This window comes from Abramis brama (assembly GCF_963993115.1).
Source record: "Abramis brama genome assembly, chromosome: 18".
Taxonomy (NCBI): domain Eukaryota; kingdom Metazoa; phylum Chordata; class Actinopteri; order Cypriniformes; family Leuciscidae; genus Abramis; species Abramis brama.
In genome coordinates, this window is record NC_139980.1 from 1,675,197 (window position 1) to 1,694,437 (window position 19,241).

Consider the following 19,241-nt stretch of genomic DNA (forward strand, 5'->3'; position numbering starts at 1 on the left):
GCCCCTGAACTGCTCTCGGCACATGCAGCAGCCCGTGTTCACGTTACACTGCTGAGCCACGGACCCCAGCGCGTTACAGCCGCACGCCTGCAGAGAAATACAGGAAAAAACACACACATTATATTCAATCCTACTCTGGAACAGTCTTCCTAACATTGTCCGGGAAGCAGACACACTCTGTCAGTTTAAATCTAGACCATCTAGACCTAAAAATGCATCTCTTTTACCTGGCATTCATATAGAACATTATACATTTCCATTATTCAAATCAGTTAAATGATTATTAGGCTGCATGAATTAGGTCAGCCGGAACCGGGAACACTTCCTATAACACCCGATGTACTCATTACATCATAAGAATAGCATCTACGCTAATGTTAGTCTTTCTGCTTATTCCAAGGTTTACTGTAATCAGCCGGATCCGGGCCGTATCCAGATCAGATGGAGGACCTGCACCTATACATGACCACAACGCATGATGTAGTCAGCCGGATCCGGGCCGTATCCAGATCAGATGGAGGACCTGCACCTATACATGACCACAACGCATGATGTAGTCAGCCGGATCCGGGCCGTATCCAGATCAGATGGAGGACCTGCACCTATACATGACCACAACGCATGATGTAGTCAGCCGGATCCGGGCCGTATCCAGATCAGATGGAGGACCTGCACCTATACATGACCACAACGCATGATGTAGTCAGCCGGATCCGGGCCGTATCCAGATCAGATGGAGGACCTGCACCTATACATGACCACAACGCATGATGTAGTCAGCCGGATCCGGGCCGTATCCAGATCAGATGGAGGACCTGCACCTATACATGACCACAACGCATGATGTAGTCAGCCCTGTGACGGCCTCATCGACACGACAGCCATCGGCACTGATCCTCAACAAACTCGTCTCCATAACGGCGTGACTCCGATCTTCAACCAGATGAACTGGATAATATTCTGATCCAATCTGACCTCTGACCTGTAATGCTGCCTGGATCAAAATCTTACACTGTTCTCTCGATGGCCAGAGGAGAGCTGAGCGACTGAGTCTGGGTTCTCCCAAGGGTTTTTTCTCCATTCTGTCACTGATGGAGTTTTGGTTCCTTGCCACTGTTGCCTTGGCTTTTGGCTTGCTTAGTTGGGGACATTTAATATTCAACAATATTATTGATCTGCCTTACTTGAGGTGGACGATGACGCAGTTTTCTTCTAGAAACAAACTTTGTTGTATTATTTTCATGTTATCACTGTAAAGCTGCTTTGATACAATCTGTATTGTAAAAAGCGCTATATAAATAAAGGTGACTTGACTTGACTTGACATTCAATTCATATTATCCATAATATTTACATACAAACAAGAAAAAGCTCATTTATGTGTAAATTTATATTTGGGTTTTTTAGAGGACAGATACGTTTTCAAAAATAATCCTTTTTTTGAAAACATTATTTTGTTTCAGAGATATATTGATGGCAGTTTTGTTATTTACAAAGGCTCTGTATATGAACTGTCTAAGACCTTCCATCAAATGTACATATCATGTGGGTACCACTAATGTCAACTTTTTGGATAGTTGTATATTAATTGTTGATAAACAAATGGTTTATCAACAAATCAAACAAATCTCTTCTCTTCATAGAAAAGATACTGAAAAGAACAGTCTTCTTGATGCGAAGAGTGGTCATCCAGCGTCCTTAAAACGCAGGTTACCTTATAGCAGTTTTTAAGAAGTATTTTGAAGTCAGTCCAGACCCTGTAGGCAGACTGATGTCACGGGGATATCCCGATAAGTGACTTGATACTGCACTTAAAGTTTGTACTTGGACAGGAGGAAAGCAACTTGATTACGAATATAAGAAACTAGAGCTTCTCATGTTTTTCAATTAAAACAGAAAGTACATAAGCACTACACAATTAAAGTGGATAGCAGCTCACATTATTTGTTGAGAAACATTTTCTTTCATTTTGGGATTTTGATTGCACAGTTTGGTATCCACCATTGAGTAATGACATTAGGAGGATTATTAAGAGTAGCCAATTTCTTGTTTGTTTGTTATTACTCTTTTAGCTCTACACACCTGAAGCTAAATAATTTTTTATCCATTTGGAGAGCAACAACGTTTTCTAGTTTATCTGATCTTTTTCCATAATATTCACTAGCATTCACTTTCACTGTGTAACAGTTTGTGGCTGTATTAAAGCGCACAACGATGAAATAGCAAAACAAACAGACTTTCATAAAGATCCCTATAGAACACTCAGGGAATATAACAAAACAACCAAATACGACACCAAACAATGAATACACAGGAAGAACTAATGAACTAGAGCAGAAACAGGTGTGTGATTATTCAGAAACCATTGAAATAAACAAGGAATAGGAACTCAGACACACAGAAACAGGGAAAGCTAAACTAAAACACAAAGAAACTGTTCATAAGCTTGACACACTGCATGTGACGGAACATTCTTGAAAATAAAGGATCCATTCAAGGGTTTTACAGTCTGATAAAGAAAAAAAAAAAGTGTCTGCCCACTCAATAGAAAATCAGTGTGAATAAAATGCAATTCTCGACACTGCCCTAGGTTGCTTCTCTTCCTACCTTAAGGCAAGAACTTTTCCTCTGAGATTGAGAATTACTCTTCCTCTGCACTCATCACCTGCGGGGTACCTCAAGGCTCCGCTTCGGGCCCGGTTTCGTTATACTGTAAATGCTCCTGTTAGGTTTGTTCTGCTACTGAGCTCTGCCTTACCATCTCTGTTTGCCATAAGGAGATAGTTTGATGGCTACCAATCTTTTGGTAAGATGCAAAGTTTTACCAGAGATTGCTTTATGTAAGGAGGTAATGATAACCTGTGTGTTGTATGTGTCATTGAAGAAAACAATGGTAAACATTGCTTATGAATCGCAAGAGTTTTACAGCAATCAGTCATGATTGTGGATACCTTAGGACTGAATGGGGTGGTCTGGGACTTATAATACAACAAATGTTTTGAAAGCCGACTCCAAATATAGCTACAAAAATGAATGTCACTCAAGTAATTGGTTCACTGTAAGTCATTGAAAACTCACCTAAAAATGATAGAGTGGCACCACTGGTTAGGTATACGCCATTATGATGGTGTCTTAGGTAGACTTATCCATGATGTAAAGAAGCATATCAAGAAAATATAAATGTGTGGGATGCTGTTATTAACTGTTTTTGCAGTGATATGGACCAAACGCTGCATGGCTTAACCCACCATTGTACTGTTTTCATTTCATTTTGGGTAAAACACTCTCCAAATGGAATAAAATATAATTTTATCAATTTTAATTATTAATATTGGATGATTGATTGTATTTCTCTAACCTATTCATCTTTTTTAAGACATTTGAAAGTGTCTATTATCTGACCTGCTGTTGGAGGCAACTTAAAAAAACATTATGAAATGAAAAATATTCATGACAATGTTATAAACTAATTTGACAGAGTATTAACACTTAATGACATTTTAATGACAAATTCAATTTGTACCACTGTAGTTTAGGTCAAGAAAATGTATTCATGACACTGTTATAAACTAATTTGACAGAGTATTAACACTTAATGACATTTTAATGACAAATTCAATTTGTACCACTGTAGTTGAGGTCAAGAAAATGTATTCATGACACTGTTATAAACTAACTTGACAGAGTATTAACACTTAATAAAACATTTTAAATGACACATTCAATTTGTACCACTGGAAAAAAAAGTGGTCAGAAATATATTCATGAGACAGTTATAATGGCGTCATGACAACCAATGTCAAAACCAACCATATGACAGTTTAATGTAATGTTAACCCATAAAGCTAAGTAGTTTCTTAAAGCTGCAGTCGGCAAGTCTGGCAGATTGGGTCGACTTAGTTTACAACTCTCATGCCCCTCCCCCACTACCAGCGAGCACCCTCCCATCGAGGTCGTGCTCGTCAGTGCGTGTGTACCTGATTTTCTGTAAACGCGTCCGTCTCTTCAGCATCGATCAACACCATGGACTCGGAGGTAGGCTGCCCTGGCTAATCTACCCATAGATAGCAATAACCGAGGAATTGGAAGCTTGTTAGTAGATTTTCTCTCCGCCATCACGCTTCGTGCAATCTTCAGGCGAACTTCAGGCGTGTCGTGTGCATGTGATATTGTAACGTGCGCGAGGGAGAGGGGATCTGTGGCGTGTGCACGACCTGTGATTGACAGTCAGATCTCACACCCCCTGCGCTGATTGGACCCGATGAGACGGAGCGGTGGATTTTTGCAAAACAAATAACACGCTCCAGGTGGAGTTAAAAACTCGGTTTTTTTTCTAAAACCACCTTATTTATGTTGTTCTGTCGGATTATAGTGTCGATTTCACTGAATATTATCAAATGTTGCCGACGGCAGCTTTAAGTTTGATAATGAATCTGCTATGTCATGTTAATATTTATGACAGGTTATGTTGTCTTGGTAATGTCAAGTTGTCATAAAAAAGACATCTCAAGCAATGTCATATTTGCATTAAAAGTGTCATAATTGAGTGAATGACACATAATGACAGTTGTCATAAACATGCATAAAACCTTCATATTAATGACATGCGTCATGTCATGATTATGAAGGTGTCATGTCAGTCTTATGCACACCCCTTCAAGTAAAGTGTTACCCATATGGTTTTATAAATAATTGTAACCAAAGTTAAAATGCATTGTTATATTTGCATTGTACATTAAGAAAATCAAGTACATTATTCAGTACTTGAAGGTATTGATTTGTGAAGCGTTCCATGCATTCAGCTGAAATTGAACTGCAAGGCAACAATCAAGACCGTTTGCTGATGTTCTGCTGCTCTGTGGCATTAACTCAAAGATTCACCTCGACATGCCATGATGAATAATAATGATGTTTTGTCAGAAGATAAATATACGCAGCAAGAGCAGACAGCAGTGAAGCGGTGACGGCTGGAGGAGAGGAGAGATGAGCCGTACCTTACAGCCGCTGCTGATGTCGTGACCCCAGTAGTTGGGCGCACATTTGTCACATCTCTCTCCCACGGTGTTGGGCGGACAGATACACTGACCTGTGTTAGCGTCGCAGTTATTTCCCACATGGGCACACTGGCACGCTGCGAGACAGACAGAAACAGAGAGCAGGTTAATTGCGGAGCGCAGCTGAGCACCTGTTTAAATGTCAGCGCCGGATCTCCTCTCTGCTGTCGTGATATCAGTGAGAGAGCGTGACAGAAGACGCTCCGACTGGAAGGAGATGATATAAACACCCCAGATGAAAACTGTAGCGCGTAGAGGTCAGGCTCGTTGACAACCACATTCAGGAACTGAGCTGGAATTTACAAGGCATTGTCTGAAATCTGAACGGTCGAACGTGTCTGAATGTGTCTGTTGTGTTTCATTTACAGTCTCAGCTTTATCTCATACAGTCAAGTCACCTTTATTTCTATAGCGCTTTATCTTTGAAAAATTCATCAATAATGAAACAATCTCAAGTTTCAGCTGTAAAAAAGCTCTAAAAAGACAGCTCAGTTCAGTTCAATGATTCATGTTCAATGCTGATGTTGCAAAGTTAGTGTCATTATCCAGATCAGTTCAGCTCAGATTTCGCTCTCATCCTGTCAGTGCAGTTAATAATAATATTACTGAATATTAATGGTCTTTTAAAACAGAAAGCAATGAATGTGGATAGTAGCTCACATTATTGGACGAGAAACATTTGCTTTCATTTTGACACTTTAGATTGCACAGTTTGGTAAATCAGATGCCAGATGCATAAACATAGCCATTATGTTAAAACTGTGTCTTAAGAACGAGTATGGCCAACTAGCAGTTAGTTAGGGGTAATCAGTCTTACTTTTAGTATTATTAGACCAATCTACGTTTTTATGTAACCGACTTAAAATTTTTTTATAAACCGTCTTAATAGCGGTTTATGCAACAGTTTATTGAGACTACAGATGCTATAATCTGGCATGTTTACTTTTGTATTTTTATACTAATTGGAGATGGAGGAAAACTTATTTGTCAATGCTTTAGTGTTCTCTTGCAAATGTTTTGTGTTCCGCCGAGAAACGAGCGAGCGAAAGCTCAGGGGAACGCAAAAAAAAAAAATGGCGAGAGAACGCAAAAGCATTGACATACTATTTTTCCTCCCATCTCATTTTTTCCCAGCACCATGTCCCTTCGGTGCTCCATAGAAATGACAAGGGGGGGAATTAATACTGAACAGAATTTGAATTCTTGAGTGAACTGTACCTTTAATGAGATCTCATTTGTGTTTTTTTCTATCTTCTGGAATTACCGTAATAATGCTCTAGCATGCATCTAAACGCACATCTGGATCAGGGGCCTCATTTATAAACGTGGCGTACGCACAAAACAGGCCCTGAAAAAGGCCTGTTGATTTTTTTATATTCAATCAATAGAAATATTTGTTGTGGATGCGATGCTTATGAACACTTTTCCTGTAGCGTGCTGTGTTTTAATGTTTTAACCACAGAGATAATTGCTTATCATGATAATACCAGATTGTCTGAGAAAATAGTTTCATGCAAATAATGCACAAGGTCTATCCGTTTCCATTAAAAATAGAAATCAATTAAAAATACAATTCGGCCAGTGGGAAAGATGAGTGAAAAAAAAAACTTTCTCTGAAATGTATTTTACACTATTTGATTTATGTATTCAAAAACAAGGCAAGGATAGGCAACTACTTGATTTTTATTAATATAATGTCACGTGTCTTGTACTTGTACCGTTAAACGTTATCACGTGGATGAATAATTATATGCAAATGATATGCAGATGAGGATCTGCATAGTAAAACTAGGCGTTGTAAGCTCCATATATGGTTATTTCGGGGAGGAGACGCATGTACGCACAATCTTCCGCTGACTGGGATTTATAAAGTAAATTCTGCGCAGGTTCTGGCGTACGAACGCTTTTATAAGTCTGAATATTTTTTTGCGTACACCATTTTTGGCTTTCGGGCGCACGTACACTTTTAGTAAGGATCCTACGCACAGTTTTATAAATGAGGCCCCAGGACTGAATTAGACCTCTCTATTTCAGAGCTTCGACTTCTTACGTGTGCAGCCGCCCTCCTGGAAGCTGAAGTGTCCTGGAGCGCAGCGGTCACACTTCTGTCCCGTCACGCCAGGCTGACAGCGACACTGACCGCTCTCGTCACAGTCAAACGACTTGGATCCGAATGAATTGCAGTGGCATGGGACGCAGCCCTGAGAGCCCTGCATGTGAAACCCCGACTGAGAGACCATCCAGAAGAGAGAGAGAGAGAGAGAGAGAGAGAGAGAGAGGGGGGGGGGGGGGAGACAGACAGACAGACAGAGAGAGAGAGAGAGAGAGAGAGAGAGAGAGAGAGAGAGGGGGGGGGGGGGGGGGGGGAGACAGACAGAGAGAGAGAGAGAAGAATGTTGAAATAAGGCTTTAAGCATTGTGACACTTTCCACAAATAAGGTACAAATAGTTTTAAAAAAGCAATGACAGCTCATTTACTGTATACTTTGAGAGAACTATTCACTGTAAAAAAATTATACGACAAGTATAAAAGTTATAAAAGTTATAACAACACATGTTTTTAAATTGCTTTAACTCATCAAATTAAGCAATTTTCAATTATTTTTAAGTTACCGTATACAAGATCCGATACACAAGTTATACAACTTTAAACATCCAAGTTGATTGTACTTAAAAATGTACAGTGTTTAAGATACATCAGAGAACTCAGGTTGTATCATTTGCATCTTTTTTCTCAGTTTTTCCACCGAATTAAATGAACTATTTGGTAACCACAAAACAAACACTGGATTCAATTCAATCCCCAACATTAAATAAATAAATCAACAAATGTTTTTCTACATTTATTTAATGGTTTATTAAATAAGGGGGAGGATTTCATTAAGAGCATAAAGCTCAATTTTGTACCTATACTTGTGGAATGTGTCTTACAGTCGTACAAACAGTACAATATCTTGTGCATTTATAAGCAACCTCCATTAGTGTCTCAGAGAGCCTCATAAACTCAGCACAGATCACAGCACTGAACACACATGCAGATAATACACACCAAACCAATGTCTGACACTCTTCTACAACTCACTTTAAAGACTGTATCAAGACGGTAAAGACATTTTGAGAGGTAAACCACCAACAATTTAATTTTAATGATCAAAGATTATTATGGCTTGCTGCTAAATCTGCACACAGCATGTGGATGTGAAGCCATTGCTCTGGGGTGATTGACAGCCATCTGTCTGCTAGGAACAGGTGCGCGGTCACCGTGGCAACCAATGACAACTGGTCCTGGCACACGCTGTCAGTGCCACCCCACGGATGCCAAATATATAGAGACACACACACACACACACACACACCATCATGCAAAGCTGTGAGCCAAAGTGACAAAACTCTCCTCCAAGAGAACTCATATCTGTGCCTTTTTAAAGATTAAGAAAAGACTAAAACTGAAAAAAAGCACAGTGGCATGTGCTTTCTGCCCGCGCAAACCGATTAACTCCCTTAAGCACTACTTAACTAATGTTACATGTAAATGTATAATTAAAAGCCAAAGCAAACTGTGCACATTATGTTCCATCCTTCTGCCTTTTTTTGAGTTATGTGAACATGCATTGGGTCTCATTCGCTATGAACTGCACAGAAGTTGTGTACTTAAGCATGCAGAAAAGTTTCTCATGTAAACAGGGTTGCATGTGAATTTGTTCTTCCTCTCATGATGTTGGTGAGTCTGGAGAAGGCTAGATGTGTGAGCACATGAACACCAGTACAGAACTTCAATTCAAGAGCTTGTGAATTGAGAAATTAAACTTTTGACATATAAGGCTCTGCTCACACCTGGTAATAAGAAGCGTTTTGGTCGATCGGATCACAAGTGAAGTGAACGACGCTAAATACATGTGTAAACGGGGTCTGAAACACTTTGAGCTTGTCCACTTTTGACCTCTTCCAGGGGGAGTTGAAAACACATTTGACCGGATTGCTTTTGTAGTGTAAACACTCATATGTGGTCGAATGTGTTCAAAAGACCGTATATACCCTCCACATGCTGATTTAATACATAAACATTATGGGAAGTACACTAGTCTGAGGGGATTTAAACTTTGTCGGCTGAAGACCCTAGTTTGGGTTGAAGACGAAAATCTAGCACAATGTTCTCTCTCCATTCCTGATTTCTAACACACACTCACAGCAGAAACTAAAGCTGATGATCTCCATGTTTTTCCGTCGTTTCCGGGCGCGTTCATATGTAAATTGCCCGAGCTTATTTTGTCCATTAGATCGAAAGATCTGAAAAAAACATACATTTACTCACCCATAGACCCTCCCTTTGAAGAAATCAGGACAGAAGTGGGTGAAAGAGGACAAAAGAGACGGATTAAAACACCAGGTGTAAACGGGAATGTGTCTCCATCGTCTACTTGTGATCCGATCGACCAAAACACATCTTAACACCAGGTGTAAACAGGTCATTTGACTATAAATATAGAACTCAAAACTTTCTTGACCATAATAGTTATTTCATAAGCAAAAATGCTACCCAATCAAAGCAATGGGAAGTTGCCCTTAAACGACGTGTTTAAATCAGAGGGATTAAATCAGGGGTGAAAATGGCCATTTTTCCCCCTAAAACATTGTAAGTGCGCCTTCAGGAACATTCTAAAAATATAAACGCAATGCAATCTTTAAAGTCATCATGAAATGGAAGTTGCGCTGATCTTTTCTTCCTTATTGTGCCGTATATCCGAGTGAAACGGCTTCAGGAACAAGAACAAATGTGGGCGGGGCTTGATTTTGTCCATTTGGAATTGATTGGGTGGTTGGATGGTAGATATTAGATGTTGTTCCTCACAGAAAGTCACACACATGCACACACACACACACACACAGAGCCTGTGCACCCATCATGCCGTGCGTTTACCCCTGTGCCGGGGCGGTAGGCCCCTCGAGGGCAGCCCCCTCTGCTTTCCCATCTCTGGATGTGTTGGATGGGAACCTGTTGCACGGGTCTCCGGGTCTCCCTGCGGGTGTGAGCCGGGCGTATGAGGTCACACCTGCGGCCCACGTGCCCAGCCCGACAGATGCACCTGCCCTCAGAGTCGCAGCGCTGGGACACCGAGCCCCGAGCGCTGCACTGACACGGCCTACACAACTGAGACTCGCCATCCCACCAACAGTTCGGCTGAACACACACACACACGGGTGATGAAGAGGCATGAAAGACTGTGTCTGCTGTAGATCTAATAAGGGATTTACTCGTACTGGCGCAGTGAAAAAGAAATGTGCCACTAACAATAGCCGCGTTTCCATTACCCTTCAAATTGCGCAAATTGCAAATACGGCCAATGGAAACACGTCAATTTCGCAAAAACTCCCATATATCGCAATGGAAGCAGTTTTTGCACATTTACAGGTCACCTGACGTACATGAAAGTTGATCATTGTTTAAAGATGACGCGGTATGGTATGTTTGGACAGAAGACGAGACAGAGTTCTTCATTAAACTCATAAAAGAAAATAAATATCATGGGAATACTGGATTCTGATCAACAAAGAAATGCCATAATTGATCAAGATATGGAGATCTGAGGGAGAAACAGAAACAGCTCATATGTGCCGCTCTCAAGTATAAGGGCTTTCCTTGTCATTAACGCTTGTATAGCACGTATACGTCTCCTTCAATTAAAAATAATGGGTAGTGCGGACGTTTTAGTCGCATAACATCGGTTACTGGAAATGCCGTCATTTTGCAATAGTTTTTTATCGACATTTAGAAAATATCACAAAAGTTTTGCACAAATCTGTAATGGAAACACGGCTAATGACAGCATTCGGTGTTGTTTACCCACCAGACACTCCTCACACTGGCGTCCGAACACATCCTGTCGACACTGGCACTGACCGGTCTCCTGATGGCACACCTCCGACACCGACCCGTTCCTGTGACACTGACACGCTGCACAGACAGAGACAGACAAACAGAGCTGGAGCATTAAACTGAAAGACTTAAGTTGTGTCCCAAATGACACACTATACATTATGCAATTATATACTTATACTAATACTCAACTGTGTAGAGTATGAATTTTATGTGGTTATTTTGTAATTCAACATTGGAGTGTGAAGCCCCTCCCCCTTCGCTATGTAATTAAGGCGTCCAACATTCCACACTTGTTTTTTACGGTTAATTAATTGCATCATCCAGGTATTTAAAGTGGACTTCTTCTTTTGGGAATTTTCAGTGTGAACAAACTATTTGCACTATTATACTACAAAAGATCATAGAATAGTGCATAATTATGCAAATTGGGACACACCTATTAAAGTCCCCCTGTGGTGAAATCCAGCTTTTAATGTTGTTTATATGTGTATGTGGTGTTTTTAATGTGCTTTAAGACAAACCATGTGTAAATTCATAAGTCGACTCCATTGCTGAGTATTTTCTCCTTAAAACTGCAGTGAACCAAAGACAGTCTCAAAAACACGCTTTGAAATCGCTGGTGTTTCTGACGTCACAAACTACCTTGTAACCAATCAGATCAACGTGTGATCGTCAACCAGTGGATCTCTGAGCTGAGTGAGTGAGTGGAGGCGGGGCTCATTTGCATATTCATAGAACCACGTATACTAAATGAGGCAAGGGTGTCGAGTTACATTCAAGCTATTTTAAGACATGAAGACATTTTTTGTCTCATTTTTTAAAGGAAAAAAACGTTCAAATATGCCATTTTGGTGATCAAAAAGATAAGTTTTAAGGGATACAATTATTGACTACAGGGGGACTTTAAATTTTTAAAAATTGCAGTGCAGAACATGATTGATCTGTCTTGAAACAGAATAATCGATTTAACATAAACAGCTGAACAGCAGAATGAGGTAACAGTTGTCAGTAGGTTATGTTTTGTTTTGATTGCCTTCATATTCAATATATACTAACAGTCAAAAGATTGGAATATGGTTCTCATTGGTTTTTCATATTTTTAAAGGTCTCCTGCTGACCAAGGCTGCATTTATTTGATCAAAATACAGTAAAAATTGTGAAATATAATTACAGTTTAAAATGTGAATAAATAGTAAAATGTGATCAAAGCTGAATTTTCAGCATCATTACTCCAGTCGTCAGTGTCACATGATCCTTCAGAAATCACTCTAATATAATTTTAAAGTATTTTTATTTGCTGCTCAAGAAACTGCTTCATATTTTTGTGGAAACCTCCACACACTACTTTTCAAAAGTGTGGAGTAAGCAAGATTAAAAAAAGATAAATTAATTATTTTATTCAGCATTGACCTATTCAGTTGGTCAAAGCGGTGACACACACAAAAAAAGTGTTACAAAAGACTTCTTTTTCAAATAAATGCTGTTCTTTTGACTTTCTGTTCATCAAAGAATCCTAAAAAATAAAATGCATCATAGTTTCCACAAAAATGTGAAGTAGCACGAGCGTTTTCAATGTAGGTCAGTCAAACAAAACTCCTTCAGCTTCCCCATTGAGCGCTGCGCTCTCTCTGCATTGTTCTGCTCTTCACAAGACGTTATTCCCAACAGAAATAAAGTCAGTCCTATTTTCTTTCATTAAATATAAACCGAGTCTGAGAACGAGTACAGACCTGATGTCAGAAACTGCATCACTGCTTTCTACATTTTAGGAGATGCTAAAGCTTGCTGCAAATTTCAAATATGACTTTTGTACAATATATAGTAGTGAAAAGCTTCTATTTAGCATTTTTCTAGTTTAATATTAAAATTTCAGTCAAAAGCTTATTTTTATCAGTACATCAATTTATGTAAAAATTCAATAATAATTGAGAATATCTCAACATTGTTTATACAATTTTTCACATTACAAATGAAAACATTAAAAATCCTAAAACGTTCTGTTTGTTAACAGGTTTAAATTAGATTTTGAATCCCATCGTTTAATTTGAACCACACGATATGAACATGATTTGCAATATTATAACCGTATGAAATGAACTAAGCACTGCTAATGTCTGTAGGAACACATCAAGAGTTGAAAACTGTTTCATGGTCACGTTTCATGTGCAGCCATGGGAATATCTTCTGAACCTGCCTCCAGCGTATATACAGTAACAGCTGAAATTAAAAACCAGTGAGATTATTCAATATCCCATGACCCCTTTGCATGCTAATCAGCGCAGTGTGTGTGCAAAACAATCAAGTGTGTGTGACCGTGGGCTGCAGGAGGACAGATTGCGTTTCAATGTAATGCACACACACTTTCTGAGCACAGATGGTGCTGCGCGAGGCCTGTTGGAGGGGGATCGGTGTGTATTGTCCTTGAGGCTAGACGGCCTGAGCTTGATACTGGATCAGCTCACCTCTCTCTCTCTCTCACACACACACACACACACATCTGCCATACAGGCTGTCTGGAAGTACACAATTTAATTTCGACAAAAATTGACACATTAACAACTTTTAAAGTGACAGCCAAATATGGCGTTTAAAGAAAGGAAGCAAAACATCCTGCTTTATAGAGTGCTTAACATACGCCACCCTACATTAATATACATTTATCTATAAGCAATTTGAGTGTGTATACAAATGTTAAGTAATATTTCAGTAATTGAGGTTACTTCCTATACCTGAGTATTATTTTGCTGAATATGTACTTCTATTGAAACTGAATCCTGTACTCAATAACATTTACAATGCTAAAATTTAACTTTTTACTCCTTGCAATTTCATTTGCACTTTTAAAGTATATTTCACAGGTTATCTTAACCTAATAATATAAAATATTATTGAATTATATAGGTCAAACATTTTTTTTTTCTTGAAAAATAACAAGCCATTCAAATGCATTTTCATAAAAACAAAAATGTAATTGTCTATGACTACGATCATGATAACAGAGACTTCTCTGATTGGTGGATTATGTGTCATAACTGGATCTTTCGGTGAAATGACAAACTGACATGCGCAGGGATTCTCCAATCACGTGGTCCTCTTTAACCCTGGCCTCATGTTCATTTTTGAGTGCCAAACCCACATTTCGACATCTAATCAACAACCGATGCATAGTTCCTGCCCTCAATTTTTTCTCAATAATCCGTTTCACTCTGATGTACGTCACAATACAGAGGAAAACAATATGCCGCTAAGTTACATCCATTACATTTGATGTTGACAGTCTCCCCATTCAGATGGGACCAGCTTTCCCAGAGGAAGTCAGGTAAATTCGTGTTTCGCAGACGTACTTTCGCAGATCTGAATCCTGCCTGAATCAAACGTGCCTGTTTTTCAGTGCCTAGTGTTTCTCAGCCGTCTTTCCTCTGAGAAAACAGATCCCATTCGGATGGGAATGTCTGAGATAGAGATGTGTTATTTATTTTTTTACAGTGCTTCTCCTCCTTTTTAAGATTGACAGGCATGGTCACTAGTATCTGTGATGAAAAACATATTTTTTAAGATAAAAAAACTTAACATCGGCCCTTGGTTTTAGACATCACATGTTGTTAGACATCCTTCACTCACCTTGGCAGTTCTTGGCTACGAGGGCATCTCCAAAGTATCCGTCAGCACACCTTCCACAGTCCTGCCCCCCGTATCCCTCACGACAGTGCAGACAGGCTCCGGTCTCCGGGTCGCAGCTGAGCGCTGCTGTACGGTCCAGGTTACCGTTACACATGCACGGCTGACAGGAACCCCCAGGAACGTTGGGACGCCCGAAGTAGCCATTAGCACATCTGAGGTCGTCAAGAGCAGAGAGAACGCATACTTTAAAAAATGCGTCGTCAAAATACTCCAGGCTTTCTGCAGTGACAGAAACTGTATATTGGACCATTTGACCATCTTTTAAGATCTGGAAGCTTGTTTCCACCACAGAATGAAAAATAAAAAAGGTAATTGAGACTTTTTATCTGACAATTTTGACTTTTTATCTCACAATTGCATGTTATAAAGTCCAATTATAAGGGGAAAAAATACTTTTTTCTCACTCAATTCTGACTTTATATCATGCAATTCTGACTTTATAACACACAATTGTGACTTTATATCACTCAATTCTGACTTTATATCTCGCAATTCTGACTTTATAACACACAATTATGACTTTTTATCTCGCAATTCTGACTTTTTATCACGCAATTCTGACTATATAACACACAATTGTGACTTTATAACACACAATTGTGACTTTATATCACTCAATTCTGACTTTATATCACTCAATTCTGACTTTATAACACACAATTATGACTTTTTATCTCGCAATTCTGACTTTATATCACTCAATTCTGACTTTATAACACGCAATTCTTCTTTATTTCTCGATATAAACTCACAATAGTGAGATTAAAATATTTTATTCTGTGGTGGAAACAAGCTTCCATACTTAAGACTCTTTACTCGTACATTATAAAATAATTTTTGCTTAAATCAATCTCTCACATGCATGTGTTTTATTAATTGCTACGCAGACATGTAATTAGCTGGATAATGTCGGCAAGCTTGGGGTCCTGGTCACTGTGTGGGTTTGTTTTGAGATAATGAACAACTGACTGAACATTTGTAGCTTATGTACAGTATGATGCATAAAGATATATTTAACTTCTAGCTTGACGGTGGTGCAGTGAATTAGCTGTCATTTTATCGTTTGTAGTTACAGTTCAAAGCAGATCAGAGATCACTTCAGCCCAGTTATGATAGTGTATGTACACAGAAGCTAAACCTTAACTGAACTCATCTGAGCTGAAAGAGTTACAGAGAATAGCTGGTGTAAATGGGATGAATGGACACACTTAAGGAAAGCATTTAAGTATATTGCATTCCCAGACATGCGCCGTTTCTCTTTTAAAGGAGCTGTGTACACACTGTACTGGCTCCATTACAGTCCGTCTGATGAACAACCCTCTTTTGATCATGAAAAGAGCACCCAAGACTTTTCTCGCCAAAACAAAGCACAGACGATGAGAATGTGAGAGAAATATAAGGGTAAGAGACGCTATCACTTCCTCCGCTCGCTTCGCCCACCCGCTCTTCTTATCTGCTGTCGGTGCGTTCGGATCCAATATCTCTACTGAAGCAACTTGTGCTGCTGGCTGATAAACACACACAGTCTATCCACTCGCTTCATGTTAAATGGATTCCTCTGCGCTTATCTGCACACGGCTGCGCTATCTGCATGATGGCGGAAAGAGAAAGTAATCACTGTGTTTCACTCGCGCTCAGCGGATTCCACGAGCCACCCTAGATTTATTAATTGAATATGGTATTGCTTGTGACTGTCTTTACAGGCCCAGCGGCACGCTAGTTCAGAATCTAGTTCTAACTGTTCATGTTGGATATTTTAACATCTAATCGAAGTCTTACATCTCACAATGACTTTAAAAGACATAAAATCCCTTTAACAGTACAAATGCTCTGGGATCATGTCTCATTTAAGGAACATTGGATTGGTGCATTCATATACAGTTATATCTGCATTTATAGTTGTGTTACTGTATGTCGGGCCAGATTACAAAGTGTCCTTTTTTTTGTCCTAGTACTTGCCATTTAACATCATTAGTGGATTTCAAGTTGCTTTGGTAGGAAATTGTCTCCTAAGCACTTGACTGTAAATGCAAAATTGAAAATGGGAATCATTTAAAAAGATCTGTTCACATTTACTCTGATACGACTAAGTGATTTTTCACATTAAAACTATTAAGACCAGGGGCCAGATTTACTAAAAAGGGTAAATTAGAGTGGTAGCACAATCCCATAAAAGCGCAGATGGGAGTGGAAAGTTCATTCGTGTGATCTAATGACAACGCGCACATTAAAGAACATAGATGCAGCCGGATCATTTCCATAATGACCAACACAATCCACCAAGAGCAGCGCAAATTAGTGTCTGGTTTAAAACGTGGTTTTTTTTGGGTGGTAAATAATGGGGCAAATAACAGTAAATCTTAGTAAATCACCTTGTTATTCATTTAAATACTCTCCTCCCATACATTTAGCCGTCTGAAAGGGAAACTCCTACAAATGCATATGCAATAAGGTCAGCCACAAAAATAACCCTGTCCACGCCTTTAGCAAATCCTGACAGTAGTTTTTTAAAGCCAAAAGAGGGTTTTCACTGGCGCAAGCTGTTAGTAAATCTGGCCCCAGGTCTGATGCCAAATTTGTTATATTCTCAGAAAAGAAAATCTGAAACTGAATGAAAATAAATCACTCCATTCATTCATAGGTTGTAGTGCACTATAAAGAAACTAATAAAGCAATTTCATATCTGAGGATATTAAAGAGAACATTTGATGTGTAACATCATTACAGCATCTAACATTATAGCCACTCCAAGAACAGATACCTTCCTTTTGGAAAAGCAAAATCAAAATTGTCCAAAAGTTTCTTTCTGAAGAGAAATATGATACATGTGTACTGTAGGTCCTTTAAAAGTACAGAGAAAACTTCTCACATTATGCATATAACCATGGTTCCCTGAGAGGGAACATAGTGTTGGCCCAGATCCGGGCCACATCTGGTACATGTGGATTCCACGAGTACCAGATGCGGACCGGATCTGGGCCGACAATATGTTGCTGTCTGGGGTGATGACGTTGCAGGGTGCTCCCCAGCGTATAAAAAAAGGGCACCTGAAAACACGGCATCAGCAAGGAAGTCATGTAGGCACGCCTGAAGCATGGCAACGAGACGTCAGCTGATGTAATGGGGACGTCAATGCCAGCTATGCCATGCTGACCAGTGTCTGCTGGAGACTACAAACTGCCTAGAATCTTAGGCACTGAAACGAAAAAGTCAGCCAGCGAGTGGAAACACCCTGCACAACCTTGCAATGGGAAGGAGCGTAATCTCACTAAATACCCAGAAACCTGGGTAAGGTGACAGAAGAGCATATAACTATCATAGACGATCATCTCAAACAACTGTCAGCTCTACTTCCAAATATATTATCAGGGAGCCAAACACCTAGTGCCAGCTCAACGTGACGCCAGCCATCCCTTATCTTTATTCTCCTCTAATAACAATCCTCTGTACCCCAACTCCCTCCTCGGAGGCGGAGGGAGGGAGGAGAATTCACTTTCCTCTAAAAGCAGCATTACTGCACGACACCCTTAACAGGTGAACGGGAGGAGATTGTACAACTTCTTGTATCCCACACCCTCTTCGGGGGAGGGAGAAGAATTATTCTCCTTAGAAACTTCAATCATCATCAATCTCCTCTAAAAGCATCCTCAAACCCTGAACCCTCCTCAAAGGGGGAGGGAGGAAACTTTATTCTCCTCTCATAACAGAATTATTGTATCCCATTACCCTCTTGAGATATTTCTCTTAAAACAAGATGTTGTTTTATTCTCCTCTAAAAACAACATACTATACCCCACGCCCTCCTCAGAGGGGGAGGGAGGAGATAGAAATATTCGGGATGATAGAAATGGAAAGTCTCTAAACCGTTTTACCACCGTCTCAACGGCAGTGCCTCCTCAAGATCATGAGCGTGCAATGAGTCCTCATATTCCACAGAAGAAGCCAAAGTTCTTCATGCACCTCCGGGAAGAAAGGCACGGGGTAGGGCAAGGTGATTTTCGCGTCGCGCTCCGCCCCCAGAAGACAATCAAGAACGAGTACGAGCGGGGGAAAGCATGGCTGTCAACTCTGAATCCGATTCAGCATGAACGAACACCGCTGAATCACGAAGCTCAGTGTCACCTTCCTCTCCAGAGAACAATAGCACGCCGAGCGAGCTTCCGCTTCATGCATGAGGGCCGCAGTGCTAGGGAGAAGTGAGGGGAACTTGCTCAGCCCCGTCTGAGTTCCCTGCGGCTGTAAGTGGGAGCCGTAAGTGGGAGCACGAGCCGTGAGGCTCAGCAGCTTGACTCTCTTCTCTCATGAAGAGCGCCAGCCGAGAGCGGAGCTTTCTCAGTGAGAAATCATCGCAATGAATGCATCCAGCCCCCTCGAGGGCTGAACGTGCATGCTCCACTCGTAGACAGATAACACACATATAGTGACCATCGTATACTCGCCATATTTCCTTCTCTTTACCTTTCACACACTGCAATCTTCACACAGCACACAAACAAGCGGCTTCCTAAAGACATTGAAACTGTTGACGTGTTTTCAGGTGATACGCTGGGGAGCACCCTGCGACGTCATCACTGCATCAGCCATGATTGGCTAGTTGGTACACGTGCCTCAGACATGCTTTCCCATTGT

The 19,241-nt window shown here is 40.2% G+C and overlaps 1 protein-coding gene across 1 annotated transcript in view; it reads right to left on the reverse strand.

Moving 5' to 3' along the window:
• lama2 (laminin, alpha 2) overlaps positions 1-19,241 on the reverse strand; it is a 208,220-nt gene that overhangs the window by 70,292 nt on the left and 118,687 nt on the right. Inside the window, exons 19-24 of the mRNA XM_084091619.1 lie at positions 14,553-14,764; positions 10,900-11,006; positions 9,972-10,232; positions 7,104-7,281; positions 4,994-5,130; positions 1-87 (exon numbers count right to left, since the gene is read on the reverse strand). The exon at positions 1-87 is cut by the window's left edge and continues 150 nt beyond it. Of these exons, the coding sequence (XP_083947745.1) occupies positions 1-87; positions 4,994-5,130; positions 7,104-7,281; positions 9,972-10,232; positions 10,900-11,006; positions 14,553-14,764 (982 nt within the window). The remainder of the gene's footprint in view (positions 88-4,993; positions 5,131-7,103; positions 7,282-9,971; positions 10,233-10,899; positions 11,007-14,552; positions 14,765-19,241) is intronic.